General features: G+C 60.3%; 2 protein-coding genes across 6 annotated transcripts; one reads left to right on the top strand and one right to left on the bottom strand.

The window, feature by feature from the left end:
• Nucleotides 1-1,037: 1,037 nt before the first annotated feature.
• On the top strand, nucleotides 1,038-14,893 carry UBTF (upstream binding transcription factor). 5 transcript variants are annotated; one of them, XM_070395038.1, is made up of 21 exons: nucleotides 1,038-1,075; nucleotides 3,966-4,105; nucleotides 5,534-5,709; nucleotides 6,244-6,327; nucleotides 6,424-6,579; nucleotides 9,038-9,102; nucleotides 9,380-9,500; nucleotides 9,850-9,960; nucleotides 10,304-10,437; nucleotides 10,582-10,723; nucleotides 10,947-10,988; nucleotides 11,087-11,200; nucleotides 11,294-11,449; nucleotides 11,776-11,931; nucleotides 12,023-12,133; nucleotides 12,548-12,636; nucleotides 12,736-12,925; nucleotides 13,608-13,655; nucleotides 13,755-13,826; nucleotides 13,930-14,073; nucleotides 14,157-14,893. In XM_070395038.1, exons 2-21 carry the CDS (start codon nucleotides 4,048-4,050, stop codon nucleotides 14,280-14,282), a joined length of 2,295 nt encoding a protein of 764 aa, XP_070251139.1. In that variant the 5' UTR covers nucleotides 1,038-1,075; nucleotides 3,966-4,047; the 3' UTR covers nucleotides 14,283-14,893. The 5 variants fall into 5 exon arrangements, with proteins under 5 accessions (XP_070251139.1, XP_070251138.1, XP_070251136.1 ...); XM_070395037.1 differs by lacking the exon at nucleotides 1,038-1,075 and adding an exon at nucleotides 1,373-1,522; XM_070395035.1 differs by lacking the exon at nucleotides 1,038-1,075 and adding an exon at nucleotides 2,736-2,837.
• On the bottom strand, nucleotides 1,381-3,833 carry LOC138995017 (basic proline-rich protein-like). The gene is made up of 3 exons (XM_070395383.1): nucleotides 3,826-3,833; nucleotides 2,507-3,522; nucleotides 1,381-1,565 (listed from the first exon to the last, which is right to left on the bottom strand). The coding sequence occupies exons 1-3, from the start codon at nucleotides 3,831-3,833 to the stop codon at nucleotides 1,381-1,383; spliced, it is 1,209 nt and encodes a 402-aa protein (XP_070251484.1).
• Nucleotides 14,894-15,311: the final 418 nt, after the last annotated feature.

Raw genomic sequence — 15,311 nt, 5'->3', positions numbered from 1 at the left:
CAAGCTGATTGCGTGGCGAGGATTGGCTGATCCCGGCGTGACGCCGATTAACAACAAAGGTGGAGTTGGAAGAAATTAGATTAAAGGAGAGAAAAAAAAAAAATTAAAGGGGGAGCTGGCAGGGGACTGGAGGCAGAGGCCGAAGGGGAGATGTGCGAAGCCTGATCTCCTGGCTCCGACTTCGCCCGGGAAGGGAAGCCCTTCCGAAAACCCACCGGGATTTTTCTCTCCACCCCCACCCCGGCCCAGCTAACGAAGCCTGGGTGCGAGGAATGGCTACCGCTTCTTGAGAAATCCGCCCCCAACTCCCACCCTGACACCCCTTGATTCGGCTCAGGGGGAGAACTTTTTGCTCGGACTCCTCGGATCCTAAACCCGGCGGAGGTGGAGGGACATTGAGGACGACGAGAGGCTCGATCTAAAACCCGGAAGGCTCCCGCGGCGCACCGAGATCGGACGAGGCGGGGTGCTCCCCGGGTTTTTCCATGTGTTGCAAATCTAAGAGCTTCTTTCTTGCCTTTTTTTTTTTTTAACACCCCCCTCCCCGTTGCTCTCCTTCTCTTCCCCCCAACCCCCCCTCCTGCTTTGGCTTTAGGGTTGCAAAAGCAAAGAGCAATAAAAAAAAAAAAAGCCGCGCACACACTCAGACACACACCAGTGGCGACAGGGGAGAGTTGGAAAGACGCAGGAGAGAAGCAGGAGGCAGGAGGCAGGAGGCAGCCGGGAGGGAGCAATGGGAGCGGGAAGCAGGAAGGTTCCCTCGCAGATGCCCCTCCGGCCCCACGTCGCCTCGTCGGCCCCGATAGGGGAACGAGGAGCCGGGCGAGCAGATGGAGCGAAGCTCGCTCCAGGCAGCGGGCTTGGCCGGAGCATGGAGGAGCCGCCAAGCGACCGGCTGATTGGAAGAGAAACGCAGAGCGATGGAGGCGGGGGTAGGAGGACGATTTCTCTGCGGGGACTGGCGGCGGCGTACACGCCCGGGTCGGGCGCTGCAGAGCTTGGCTAGCTTTCAACCCGCGCTCGCCGGCTCCAGCCCCGCGAGCCCCCACCCCCAGCCCTCCCGGCAGCTCCGCAGGTGAGTGCGAGCTGGGGGCCCAAGACCCAAAAGTCTCAACACGCCCGCCCTGCCAAACAAAAAAAAAGAAAGAAAAGCATTTTCCTTTTTATTTTCGTGCAGCCCCCAGCGCAGTGGGAGGGAAAGGGTGAGGCTGAGCAGCCCGGAGGAGGCGGAGGGGCCAGGCGAGGCCTGGGTGGCCCGGGAGGCGGCGGCGCCGAGGCGGCTCTGACGGTCGAGCGCTCGGAGCGGCGCCGCGCTGCGCCGAGGCGGGCGGGCGGGCGGGCGGAGCGGGGCGGGCGGAGCGCGGCGCGTGGGGCTCGCCATTAGCCGTCGCTCCGCTTCGCCATCTCGGGCTTTGTCTGGCGGCTCACTGCCCCGGCGCCGGCTGCGGCGGAGCTGCGGCTCGGCTCTTCGGCCCGCCGCACCCCTCGGTGCCCCTGGCCCGCGCTCCCATTCGCACGCTCGGTAAGTGAGCCCCGGCGCCGTGGATTTCGGGGGGGAGAGCTGGCTGCGAGCGGCAGCGGCGCCGATCTCCATGCGCCCGGGCAGGCCTGGGGAGACATGCCGGGCTGGATTGAACCGGCTCCGAGACGCTCCTCTGCCGGAGCCCGTCGCTCCCTCGCCTTTTTTGGGGTGTAGGAAGCCAAGGGTTTTTGTTTCTTAAATTTACAGAGAGGGAATTTTGTAGGTTTGCTGTCTTTTTTCCCCCTCTTTTTTTTAAGTTTCGTGTGAATTCTGTTCGGCAGTAAGGGAACCGCGAGGTAGGCGCCGAAGCCTGGCGCCGCGTCCGACTTGCGTGCGCCCCAAGCTGGTGGCCACGCTCCGGGGATGAGGGTGGGAGCGGTCCGCCCGCTTCGGGTGGCGGGAGCGGGGAGCGGGTGAGAGCTGGCGTGGAAGCCCGAATCTGAGCTTAGAGGACTTGGGGGAGAGCTCCGGAGCAGGGCTACGGGCACCCCTAAGCCTCCCAGGCCGCCGGGGGCCCTGCGGGCACCCTCTCAGACCGTGCCTCGCGCCCTCCCTCCCCGCCGCCGAGCATGCCAGTTCCCCCGCGGGTCTGGCGAGGTCGCTCTCGGCGCCCGCCCGCCCGGGCTCCGAGCTCCGCCGCCATCCGGGCGGCTGCGTGTCTCCCTGCCCCGGCCCCCCCCCTCCCCGGCGGCAGCAGCAGCAGCCGCCGCCGCCGCCACCACCACCACCACCACCCCCCCTCCTCTCCTTCCTTCCCTCCGCCTCGGCCGCCCGGGTCCCCCCAGCTCCCGCCCCTCCTCCCAGCTGCCCCCCGCGGAGCCCGCCCGGGCAGGCTGTGGGAGGGAGCGGAGCCGGCGAGGCGGGCGGGCTGGCGCTCGCTCCCCGGGGGTCGGTGTGCGCTCCACGGGGAAGGACGCGCTCGCTGCCCCGCTTCTCCCGCCCCCCTCCCGCTCCTCCTCCTCCCTTCTCCCTCCTCCTCCCCGCTCCGGCGGCGGAGGCTGCTGCGGCGGCGGGGGGTGTGCGAGCTGAGGCCGGGGCCGGCGGGCGGGCGGGCGGCGGGCGGGCTGCCTGCAGGCGGAGGGCGCTGTGCTTTGTGCTTTTCGCCGCGAGGAGCAGCAGGCAGCAGCCACAGCCGCCGCCACAGCAGCAGCAGCAGCAGCCGCCGCCCCAGCGCTGCCGCCGCGCCCGGAGGAGGAGCTGCTGCCGCCGCGGGAGGGAGCTGCGGCTGTGCCCGGCCGAGCGGGGGAGGGCGCCGCGGTTCAGAACCGGGGAGGGAGCCGCCGGAGCGCGAAGCCCGGAGGCCGCGCTGAGCCGGGTAACCGAAGCGGCTGGGGACGCATCCGCGATCAGGACTGGGCGGCGGGGAGCGAACAGCGGGTGCGGTGAACGCTCGGAGGGGTCCCGGGGCCACCTCCGGGCAGAACACGGGGCGAGGGAGGACCAGGGCACTGGAGAGGACGCCGAGAACCGGGGGAGGGGAGGGCAGGAAGCGAGGCCCGAGCCGAGCCCCGGCCGCGAGCGGAGGAGGCCGCGCTTCTGCGAGCCGGCAGGCGCAGTTCTCGCCGGCCGCCGGAGGGGGCGGCGGGGCCGGTGAGCGCTGCGCCCCCGCCTCCGGGCCGCCGTCCTCCCGCCCTCTCCTTGGCTCGGCTCCCCGGAGGCCGGGGCGGGGGCGCCGGCGGGGCTGGGCCGCCAGCTCGGGGAGAAGGCGGCGGTTCCCGCCGTGGTCGCGCCTCTGCGCCGGGTTCCTCCGTGCGCTTCGGGGTAGCTGGGCGGTGGCGGCCCCGCTGGCCCGGGTGGGTGGCTCGGGGGTGGGGGGCAGGCCGCTTCTTTCCGGCTGCTCGCCCGCCCAGGCGGGCAGGGACGGCGTCGGGTGCCCGAGTGGGGGGGCGGCGGGAATCCGGATCCGGTCCCCGGGGGCGGTGCGGCCGCTGCTCTCCGGGGCCGGCGGCGGCTGCGTGGCGTCCGGGTCCCCGCCGGGTTGCGGAGGCGGGGGGAACCGGCTGGGGGGAGGCGGGAGGAGGAGACTGCGGCGCGTGCCCGCTTCCGCGGCCGCGCGCGCCCTTTACCCGCCCTTCCTCCTCCCCCGCCCTCCAGCCTGGGGCCTCCCCCGGGCGGGCGCTGGGGGAGGAGGAGTTCTTCCTTGGGCCTGGGTGGGGGAAGGAGGCGGGCGCTAGCTGCACGCGGGAGCTGGGAGCTGCGAGCAGTCTCTCGCGTGGGCAGGGGAGGGCGCACGCCGCTGAGCCTGGCTGCAAGGGCTGGGGGTGGGGGTACGGGGAAGAGGAGGGGAGTCCTCTCACACCCACCTACCCATCACATCGACTAGGGTCCGGAGGGTCTCGCTGAGAGTGGGGACGTTTGCCCCCCTCCCCTCTGGGGGAGGGAGGAATAGGAACTCCCTCCACCTCTCTGCCCGCCTGAGTAGAGGCTGATCTCTCTTCTAAAGGGTGAGGTGGCTCTGAACCCGGATTGCCCGGCCAGCGTGACCGAGGAGGCGGCTGGAGGTGGCTGGGCTGGACGGCTGGAGAATGAACGGAGAAGCAGACTGCCCCACAGACCTGGAAATGGCCGCCCCCAAAGGCCAAGGTAGGAGCCCCCATCCTTAGTCCTCTTGAACTTAAATCCTCTTTCCCCACATGGCTGTCTCCAGGGCTCACTCCCCTTCTGCGGGGTTTCTCCACTCCGCATTCTCTGAGTTGAGATAAGGGAAGGGTGTCTGTAAGAGTCAAGCGTCCCTCACGCAGGGGGTTTGGCTCAGTCCGAATTATTAAGCCTTGTATTTTTCACACTCCATATTCCCCCTCCCCCTCGCGTGACAGGGAGAGAAGGAGGCCCCTGTAAGCCTGCCTTCTGGGGTTCCCAGTAAGCCCGGGATGTGTCCACCCCCAGGAATGGGAGGAAGGCTGAGGAATGTGGAGGCAGGGGGAGAAGACAGGGGTTGGGAAGGATTTTCAGGGTTTTTTTTATTACTAAGAGGACGAGTTTCTTGGTGAGGTACTCGGAAAGGGTGTGTGGATGGTTTGAGACCCTACACCCAGGGAGTTATTTTTATCACTAGCGCCTACCCCAACCAGTAGGGCTCCAGTGTGTGGGGGGGTGGGGGTAAGGTGGAGCTGAGCATCTGGCAAGGCTTGTGGGCCATGGAGAGGAGAGAGGACTATGGGTTTATGTGACCTGCCCTACAGAAACCCAGGCCCAGGTTACCAGATGTCAATGCAAATGAGGAGCCTTGGATAGCTGTTCGCCCAGCTCACCCTCTAGGGTAGGCCTCACTGCAGCTGCATTTCAGTGACTGGCCCAGACCCCTTTGATGCCCACATGGGAGTTAGGCTGAGAAGACAACTCAGAATTCGGGGGGGGGGGGGGGGGGGGGGTCCTCCCTGGAGCAGGGCCCTGAGAGCCTTTGCCCACCTTCCTGCCTGCCTTGCATTAAAGCTTTCCTTTATGGAAACAAAATTACCATTTCCATTCAGTTTTTCTTACTTGCCCCAAATTCTCCTTAGATCTTCCTTCAGAGGCCAAGAGGGAGAGGGGATGATGGAATACCCATTTCTCTAATGTTCGTTTCCAGCTGTGCTGGCGAGAAACATTGCATTGGGTCTCCTTACTACCCACATCCCACCACTTAGGGTGTCTGCCTAGAATTTGGACTTGAACTTGGCGACACTTTTGGAAATGTTGCCTCTTGCTTCCCTCCCCGCTCTGATAAGCTATCTGTTTTCCCACAGGGCCCCAATCACAGTAGCTTCACTTCCTCCTTCCCTACAATAAATAGTACCTTGTGGCACTCAAGTCTGGCTTTCTAGGTATGACACTGTCTGGATGGGCATCCCTGCTCTAATTCATATGGCCACAGTTTCTCCTTAGGGCTAGGCCGTGTTTTGTCTGTCTTCAGACGGGAAGTAACCAGGGACTAGGAAGCTCTGGGGAGGAAGAGTTGAGCACACAGGGACTGGGGAATTGATGGGAGGGATAGCATGAGCCGTCATGATCACCTTTCTTACCCCTCTCCAGACCACTGGTCTCAGGAAGACATGCTGACTTTGCTAGAATGCATGAAGAACAACCTTCCATCCAATGACAGTTCCAAGTTCAAAACCACTGAGTCGCATATGGACTGGGAAAAAGTAGCATTTAAAGACTTTTCTGGAGACATGTGCAAGCTCAAATGGGTGGAGATTTCTAATGAGGTAACTGATCCCCGCCCCCCGGTTCCTGACACTCAGGAGCACACATCTATAGGGACCCCTGCCTTAACTTTCCTGGTGTGGGAGATGAAACAGAAGTCTATAAACAGGAAGGCAAGAGACCGGGTGCATTTTGGGAGGTGGTACAGTCGACAGCACTGGCCTAGAGTTCTCAGTACTGCCAGTTTCTAGCTTTGTGGCCTTGAATACTTGCCATCTTGGAGCTTCTGTTTCCTGAGTTTTCTGGGGGTTGAAGGGGGTGCTGGCATAGACAGCCACATTGAGGTCAGGGGTCACCTTGTTGCTGTCCTTTGGTGTGTCTCTCTGCCTGGGCCTCTGCAGTAAGCATGAGCCAGTGCCCGGTGTCTGCCTTGATGTCAGGAGCCACCTGAGTTGTGACTGTTGGCCTCTGCCCCTCCTCTTTTGATAAGTTTAGTCTAATGGAAAATAGAGGAAACCGGTTGGAAAATGGGCGTATGCTACTGGGCAGCATCTCCTCTTCTGAACTTCCCCTTCCACTCACCTCCCTTCTTCCAGGTGAGAAAGTTCCGTACATTGACAGAACTGATCCTCGACGCTCAGGAACATGTTAAAAATCCTTACAAAGGCAAAAAACTCAAGGTGAGTTTCCAGGAGGAGGAGCACAGGGGTAGGAGAGGCATGGTCCAAAGAATGGATGGTGTCTGACCTTCACTGTGTCCTTATCCCTCGTTTCAGAAACACCCAGACTTCCCAAAGAAGCCCCTGACCCCTTATTTCCGCTTCTTCATGGAAAAGCGGGCCAAATACGCTAAACTTCACCCTGAGATGAGCAACCTGGACCTGACCAAGATTCTGTCCAAGAAATACAAGGAACTACCCGAGAAGAAGAAGGTGGGGGGAGGGGGGCCAAAGTGGCTGGGAGGGAAAAGGCTGGGAGCAGCTGGTGTGTGGGTCAGCTGCCGGGGTTGGGGGGTCGGCGGGGGAGAGGGGGGCACTTAGACAAAGGGACTTGGTATCAGGGATGTGGGTGGGTCAGCAGAGCAGAGTAGGGTCTTGGGCAGCCGCACCTGATCACCCACTTCCCGGCCCTCACACCATAAATTACAGGCACTGTCACGGGTGTAGCCCAGGCTGAGTTAGGTGCTGGGACCAGCCACAGTCCAGTGTTCTTTTACACAGCAGTTCTTCACCCTCTGACATGTCCTGACATGGTCTCATTTGATGCTGGCAGTATCCTCATAAAGGCAACCCCAGAAGAACAGGTTATCCGATTTTGTGAGCGAGGAACTGGGGTGCTGGAGGGTATCATGTCCCAGGTCACTAAAGTAATGATGCTAGAGCAGGACTTGGGTTTAGTGCTCCAGACTCCCTGCCTAGTGCTCTTCTCATTGCCACATCATGTGTTAGGTGGGTTTCCTTCCCATGCACACATGTTTGCCCAAGGATACACATGGTCTCTGGTGGCCTCATGCTATACCAGACCATTGGAGGCTGTCAACCTGGAGCAGAGATTGCCCTAGCCTCCCAGGCAGAGATCGATGGTCAAGTACAGTGAGATCAATAGTCCCTCAAAGAGATAGGCAGCAAAGCACTGGAGGATCCTGCAGCTGGGACATGAGTGAGATGGGGTAGGGAGAGAGGGACCCAAAGAAGAGACACTAGACGGCCAAGATGGAGCCAGAGAGGTGATGAGGGGCATCCGAGTTGTCTACAGCCAGCTCTCAGGAGGTGGCGCTGGCCATTGCACTGTGAGTAGCTCTTTGCCTGGATTGTGCACCCTGGCTGCAGGCTCTCATGCCCTTGGTTTTGGACTCCAAAAAGGAGCGAATTTGGCTGGATAAAACCAGCTGTCTTCAACTGCTGCCTGAGATGAGCAGGAGCCTGAATTCCTGGAGCTGTTGACCCTTTGATGGGGATATTGAAGAGCTAACTATACAAACGACACTCATGGGATGGGAGGAAGAGACAGAGGGTCTGAGGACCAGGGAGGGACAGGAGAAACTGATAGAGCGGATAGTGTGCTGGCCGAGGGGCCGTGAGACTTGGGCCTGTTCTGCCTCCCACTGAATTGCTGTGTGTGCCCTTCGGTAAGTCACTTCTCCAGACCTGGTCTTATCTGACGGCTGTGGAGGCTGAGCCTGAGCTCGGTGGTGCCATCCAGCTCGAAAAGCCGCTGTTTGAGGAGGGCTGTGATTGGGGTCAAGCAGGTTGGGCTCTGCTCCCAGTTTTCTGTGAGAGCCCGAGAAAGTGGGGCTCCCCACACCTGGTGTCTCTCTTCCGCGAGAGGCAGGGATTGGGCTCAAACACTGAGCCCCTGGCCCCTTCCAGTGCTGATGATTGTGGATCTAGGCAAGGGGGAGGGAGGGAGGTGAACACTGAACGGGAGCCATGACCGAAGGCAGATTGGGAAGGAAGCAGAGAGGAGTGTGGAGAAGTCGGGAAGAGTCAGGTGATGGTTGGGAAGGAGGACCAGGCTGATGGAAGGGGTGAAGGAGAAAATGGGGACGCCAGATGGCAGAGGAGAAGGTGATGACTGAGGATGGGATCAGGATTGTGAAGGGCAGCCAGGGATCCAGAGGTGGTGGGAGGGGGGAAATATCCCAATTTAAGAGACATCTATTAGGATGTGACTTGCAAGAATTCACTCTGGGCTCCCTTCAACACACTCCTCTCCTGCCTTGGAGGCAGGACTAACTCTAATGGGCTAGACAAGGGGTCGGCAAACTGTGGCTCACGAGCCACATGTGGCTCTTTGGCCCCTTGAGTGTGGCTCTTCCTAAGCCTTAGGAGTACCCTAATTAAGTTAATAACAATGTACCTACCTATATAGTTTAAGTTTAAAAAATTTGGCTCTCAAAAGAAATTTCAATCGTACTGTTGATATTTGGCTCTGTTGACTAATGAGTTTGCCGACCACTGGGCTAGACAATATCAGTTGCCACAGACATAGGAGGAGGGAGTGATGGAGGCAAGTCCTACACCTCCTGACCACTCATTGTGGGAGCTTTGAGGTGTTGGGGAAAGGTGGAGGGGGAGGTTTGGGGGAGTCCCAGCCCTGTCACTGTTCACTGTGTGACTGGGTGTCATAAACAAAAGGAATAGGATGTGTTCTGGGAGACCCCTGTAAGCTCTCACTAATGTGGGCTATTGTTGAGCTCTGCCCCCCCAACCCTCCCCCCCCCCACCACCACCACCACTGGAAGGCAGGCCAGCATCCCCTGCCTGCCCATGCCATCCCCCATTCATCCATGTCACAAACTGGGAGGCAAAACAGCTAGCCAGGAGGGCTCTGTGGCTTTTGTAGCTCAGGCCTTGGGTTGTGGATGACCCCGTCCCCTCCTCCCCCCAGATGAAGTATATTCAGGACTTCCAGAGGGAGAAACAGGAGTTCGAGCGAAACCTGGCCCGATTCAGGTAAGGCAGTAGAGCCCGGAGAAGGGCCACGGCACTGGGTGTGGCAGGACAGGGTAACACTGACCGGAGCCGCAGGCTTGCCGTCCAGGAGGCATGGAAGATGGGTCCTGTGTAAACGCTGTGGCTCATGCTCAAGGGCAGGGACAGTCAGGCAGCCACTGTCCCCTGGTCTCCAGTTGGTAGTCCTCGGAGCCTTGGTGGGCGGGCAGCTAGCTGGGTCTGCCCTGGCCGGAGCTCCCTCCAAATTGCTGATTGTTGCTCCCCACGCCCTGGCTAGGGAGGATCACCCCGACTTAATCCAGAATGCCAAGAAGTCGGACATCCCCGAGAAGCCCAAAACCCCCCAGCAGCTGTGGTACACCCACGAGAAGAAAGTGTATCTCAAAGTTCGGCCAGATGTGAGTGTCCGGCCAAGGGGTGGGGGCAGAGGGCACATGGCGGTGGCCAGGGGGGGAGCCGCGCCAGGTCGGCTGGGCACGGAGCAGGAGAGGAGGCCCCTCCCCAGGGGTGGGCTGCATGGACAGGGCCTGGGCCAGCTGGCGTGCAAGCGTGTGCGTGCGCGTGTGAGTGAGCCTGTCCCCTTGCACCCAGGCGGGACCCCGCCTCTCCGCCTTCTCCTCCTGGCCTGTGGGGGACACGCCTGTGACCTCCTGTGGCCCGAGGGGGCGGGGCCTCTGCGCCCCCCACCCCCCTCCCCTCCTCCTGCCCCTGGCTGCCTGCGTGTGTCTGACGGCTTTTGGTTTGCAGGCCACTACGAAGGAGGTGAAGGACTCCCTGGGGAAGCAGTGGTCTCAGCTCTCGGACAAAAAGAGGCTGAAATGGATTCATAAGGCCCTGGAGCAGCGGAAGGAGTACGAGGTTAGGCTTCCGCTGCGCTCCTCCCCATCCGGCTCTTCATGAGCCTCTGCCCTCTGACTCTGTGGCCCCCGCAGTGACTCCGCGGGAGGCAGTCACTCCCCATCCCTCCGTTGAGGGAGGGGCCTTCTGGGCCCCTCACCTCTGCCCCTACCTTCCCCACACCCCCCCTCCCCATGAGATCGCAGGCTAGGGCAGGGCAGGGCACCACTTGTGTGACACAGCACACACACGGCCACCCCCAGCTTTGCTCCCTGCCTCCCCTTCCCAGCGGCTCTCCCCCCCATTCCTGGCCCCCGCTAACCCCACACCCCGTTGCCCTCCATCCTCCCACCTCACTCTGCAGGAGATTATGCGTGACTATATCCAGAAGCACCCTGAGCTGAACATCAGTGAGGAGGGCATCACCAAGTCCACCCTCACCAAGGCTGAACGCCAGCTCAAGGACAAATTTGATGGGCGACCTACCAAGCCACCTCCGTGAGCACTGCCCTGGGGTGGGCGGGTGAGTGGGCACCTGGGCAGGCAGAGAGCTGCCTGGTGAAGGACCTGGGCCCAGGCTCTGCTGCCCTGGGCCGCCCTGTTGCTCACAGGGATGTTCCTCCCTGGCTTTGGTTCTGATAGGAACAGCTACTCGCTGTACTGCGCGGAGCTGATGGCCAACATGAAGGACGTGCCCAGCACAGAGCGCATGGTGCTATGCAGCCAGCAGTGGAAGCTGCTCTCCCAGAAGGAGAAGGATGCCTACCACAAGAAGTGTGACCAGGTGAGCTGCGGCAGGAGCCCCCCTGGAGAGGGAGGATTCCTGGAGATCCTTGGGAGCCTTGAAGCATGAGGTCTGACCCCTCGGGCACCTGCTTCAAAGTTGGTGTGCTGGGTTTAGCCCCTGGACAGACCAACAGATAACGTTGGGCCTTCCGCTTATCATCTATGGAGGGTTCCCAATGAGCCTGCCCCCAGACTGACCCTGGCTCCCCTTCTTTTCCCAGAAAAAGAAAGATTATGAGGTCGAACTGCTCCGTTTTCTAGAGGTGAGTGGGTGAGGCCGTGTGCAAGACCCGCTGGACAATTTGGGAGCGGACTGGGAACTGGGCGCACAACCCCATGCCACCTTTTCTCCCTGGACCAGAGCCTGCCGGAGGAGGAGCAGCAGCGGGTCCTGGGGGAAGAAAAGATGTTGAACATCAACAAGAAGCAAACCACCAGCCCAGCCTCCAAGAAGCCCTCCCAGGAAGGGGGCAAGGTGGGCAGGGAGCACCACTGAGCTGCTGGGAGTGGGGAAGGCAGGCTCCCTGCCAACACTCCATTGACTCTGACCTTCTTTGCACATCTACAGGGAAGCTCAGAGAAGCCCAAGAGGCCAGTGTCGGCCATGTTCATCTTCTCGGAGGAGAAGCGGCGGCAACTGCAGGAGGAGCGGCCAGAGCTCTCAGAAAGCGAGCTGACGCGCCTGCTGGCCCGCATGTGGAACGACTTATCAGAGAAGAAGAAGGTCAGGCTGGCCAGACCAGAGGGGCTGCCAGGCATCCGAATGTGGGCCGCCTCTCCTCTAGGGCCTGGCCGCACTTCCTCGCCCCTGCCCTGTGCCAGCCACACTTGTGCCCGGGCGCAGATGCTGGGGCTGGGAGCCCAGCGAGCCGGAAGGCGGGAAGCTGTCAGCTGAGGGCTGTTGGCTCCCCGGGGAGCAGCGCTGGTGGGCGGGGCTGAGCCGCTGCTGGTCCCGCCCTGGCTGCGGTGGGAACCTTGCACAGCTGGATGGGGAACGAGCGCCCTCTGGGGGTGGCCGCAAGGCTGACGCCCGGTGCCGTCCCTCTGCAGGCCAAATACAAGGCCCGGGAGGCAGCGCTGAAGGCCCAGTCGGAGAGGAAGCCGGCTGGGGAGCGCGAGGAAAGGGGCAAACTGCCGGAGTCGCCCAAGCGAGCCGAGGAGATCTGGCAACAGAGCGTCATCGGGGACTACCTGGCCCGCTTCAAGGTAGGGAAGAGGGGGACCTACCAAGTCCCACGCAGGCCGCCTCCAGTCCCAGGCGACCCCTCCCACAGCTGACACCCCTGTCTGTCCCCAGAATGATCGGGTGAAGGCCTTGAAAGCCATGGAGATGACCTGGAACAACATGGAAAAGAAGGAGAAACTGATGTGGATTAAGAAGGCGGCCGAAGACCAAAAGCGCTATGAGGTGGGGAGGGGCTGCTGGTTAGAGAAGTGCAGTGGGGTGGGGTGGAGCTGGGGCCACCACCCTCCACTTGAAATTTGGGGGTCCCCTGTCTGGTGGGCAGCTTTCTTCGCTGCTTGGGGCTGGGAGCCCAAAATCCCAGCCTTGGTTGTGTGACCCAGAGCAAGTCTCTTCCTTCTCTGAGCCTCAGTCACACATCAGTAACAGGGACCTGGCAACGGAAGTCACACGAGTGCAGTTATGGCAGCACTTTCGAGCCGCCGTGCCCACCACAGGTGTGAATTGTTAGGAAGTTGCTCCCTGGCTGTGCCTCAGTTTCTCCTTCCTGGCACACAAAAGGAGTCAGCTGGGACAAGAGACAGAAACATGTCGGGAGGTGGGGATGGGATGACTGTAACCTTCTGGGTATCCCCACAGAGAGAGCTGAGTGAGATGAGGGCACCCCCAGCTGCTGCAAACTCATCCAAGAAGATGAAGTTCCAGGGAGAACCCAAGAAGCCTCCCATGTGAGTCTGGAGCCCACCCAGGAGGTGAGGAGGGCCAGAGCTGGAGAGCTACTTGGATGGTATTCTGACCCTCCCTGCACCACCCCCACCTCTTCTCAGGAACGGTTACCAGAAGTTCTCCCAGGAGCTGCTGTCCAACGGGGAACTGAACCACCTGCCACTGAAGGAGCGCATGGTGGAGATTGGCAGCCGCTGGCAGCGCATCTCCCAGAGCCAGAAGGAGCACTACAAAAAGCTGGCTGAGGAGCAGCAGAAGCAGTACAAAGTGCACCTGGACCTCTGGGTCAAGGTGAGAGGGCAGGGGACCCTGGGAAGAGGGAGGCATTCATGATTTTATTCGGGGTCCTACAAGGCAATGATTGCTATCAAAGATAAGAAAACCAGGGTTCAGAGAGGTTAAGTAACTTACCCAAGATCACACAGCTAGCTAGTAAGAAAAATCTAAATCAGACTGCCTTTTCCTTCCCATCTGGAACCAGGGGACCTCTCCTCGATTCTGGCTTGGCCCCCTCTCTGTGCCTTGGTTTAGCAGTCAGATCCGTAAAGTGGAGTCACTTATGGCCAAGGACCCAGGGAAGTAGCAGGGTTTAGGTATTCAAGAAGTTTGGTGAGCCCCAGACTGCCTTGTCAGTGGCTCCAGGTTTGGTATTGGGGTGGGAGTGATGATGCCAGGCTCGGGGGGGAGGGGGTTGTCATGGGGGACGTGTCAGAATTGAGGAAGGCCCTGACTCTGGAGCTTTCATTTGAGGGGACATGAAAAACAACAGTCTAAACAACAGTCTTAGGAGAGGGTGCCTAGAAAAGGATTCAGAGCATCTTAAGCAGAAATACTGGAACTTGGTTCTCATATCCCAGGGGTTTTCTGCAGAGACCCAAGGTACAGGGAGATCGGGAAGAGTAATGGTTAGTAGTCAATGCTTGGCCCCACCAGGTGGTGTTCCAGGGCTTACCTCCTCCTTTGTCTCTCCCAGAGTCTGTCTCCCCAAGACCGTGCAGCATATAAAGAGTACATCTCCAATGTAAGTCTGGGAGCAGGATGGCACGGGGGTAAGGAGTGATTGGGGGTGTCTGGGACTCATGGCTGCTCCCTTTGTCTGTGTCTGCATCCTCTCCTATAGAAACGTAAGAGCATGACCAAGCTGCGAGGCCCGAACCCCAAGTCCAGCCGGACTACCCTACAGTCCAAATCTGTAAGGAACCCCTCTGGCAGCGGGTGGGCGGGGAGGGGGGCGGCTGGTCCTCAGCACCTGGAGTGCAGTGGCAGAGACCACTGATGCAACTCTGTCCCCTTAGGAGTCTGAGGAGGATGAGGATGAAGACGAGGATGAAGAGGACGAGGATGAAGAGGAAGAAGATGATGAGAATGGGGACTCCTCTGAGGATGGCGGGGACTCCTCAGAGTCCAGCAGCGAGGATGAGAGCGAGGACGGGGATGAGGTGGGGTGGATGGACATGGTGGGAAGGGAGGGTGAGGCCCTGCCAGGATGGCCACCCTGTGATGGCATGTTTCTTGCCCCCAGAATGAGGAGGATGATGAGGATGAAGATGATGATGAGGATGATGACGAGGATGAAGACAACGAGTCTGAGGGTAGCAGCTCCAGCTCTTCCTCCTCAGGGGACTCTTCAGACTCGGACTCCAACTGAGGCTCAGCCCCACCTGGGGCTCCCCTCTCCAACTGACCGCCTTTGTTTTCCCCCCTTGTTCTGTCCCCTGCCCTCCCCCACTTTCTTTCTTTCTTTCTTTTTTTAAACAAAATATGGTGGGGGGGGAGGGGCTGGAGGAGCCCAGGCCAGGACTCTGCAGCCTCGGAGACATCAGCCCTGGGGACTCTCCAGGGAGGGCAACCGTCAGACTGAGCCACCACTGGACTGGACCGGCCCACCACTCTTCTGCACTTGCGGTTCTGGCATGGACAATGGACCTGGGAGTGGGGTGGGGGTCCCAAAGAGTTCAGTGAGGCCCTCTAACCTGCAGCCCAACTTGAGGGGGGGTAGAAGCTTGGGGAGGACCCCCAACCTTTCCAGAGGGGCTTGCTGCCTGGACCCCCAACGTTGGAACTGGAGGCAGGGAATGTGGAGAGAGGAGGGCATGTGCCTGTGAGAAAACAGGCCCTGCCCCATTGCCCTCTCCCCTGCCCCCTGCGGGAAGGAGCTACCTGGACCCACTCTTGGGGGGAGGGGGCAGAGGTGTTTTTTATATATGTGTATATATTTTTTTTTAAGCTCTGAGCTGTCAACGAGACGTTTCCTACCGATCTCGGCTGCCGTCTCTGTTGTCATTTCTCCGGGAGGGAGGGTTTAGGGGGGTAAGTTTGGGACTTTTTAAAACTTGATACGTATGGAAAAGTGAGTGAGTGTGTGTGTGTGTGTGTGTGTGTGTGTGCGTGTGTGTCCTGTACATAGCATGGGTGTACCTGTGGATGTGTGCAAAGGCACATGTATATGTGTGTGTGTGTAAGAGGGGGGGAGCCCACATCAGTCCATGAATCTGGTAAAAGGGTTGACAAAGGCCAGGGAGACATCCTGGTGGGAACAGGCTGGGGCCGCCCCTTTCTCACCTCCTCTGCTTTGCCTAATCTCTGATGCAGTGAAAGGGGGGATACTGAAGCGCTCTCTGATGCTTCCTAGCAGCTTCCCTCTGCCAGGGCCATATGACTCTGAGCTGCTGCTGGC

Source organism: Myotis yumanensis, unplaced genomic scaffold (assembly GCF_028538775.1).
Source record: "Myotis yumanensis isolate MYYU_CA2020_CCGP unplaced genomic scaffold, mMyoYum1.0.hap1 SCAF_16, whole genome shotgun sequence".
Classification (NCBI taxonomy): domain Eukaryota; kingdom Metazoa; phylum Chordata; class Mammalia; order Chiroptera; family Vespertilionidae; genus Myotis; species Myotis yumanensis.
The sequence above is the reverse complement of the archived record's forward strand: the minus strand, read 5'-3'. Positions and strand labels throughout refer to the sequence as shown.

Excerpts from the sequence above, each read along its gene's own strand:
- LOC138995017 (XM_070395383.1), bottom strand. Across the intron at positions 1,566-2,506 it reads CAGCAGCCTCCGCCGCCGGA|CCAGCTCTCCCCCCCGAAAT; the intron begins GCGGGGAGGAGG and ends TGCCGCTCGCAG.
- UBTF (XM_070395038.1), top strand. The coding sequence starts at position 4,048 with ATGAACGGAGAAGCAGACTGCCCCACAGACCTGGAAATGGCCGCCCCC. Across the intron at positions 6,580-9,037 it reads AACTACCCGAGAAGAAGAAG|ATGAAGTATATTCAGGACTT; the intron begins GTGGGGGGAGGG and ends TCCTCCCCCCAG. Across the intron at positions 12,926-13,607 it reads ACCTGGACCTCTGGGTCAAG|AGTCTGTCTCCCCAAGACCG; the intron begins GTGAGAGGGCAG and ends TGTCTCTCCCAG.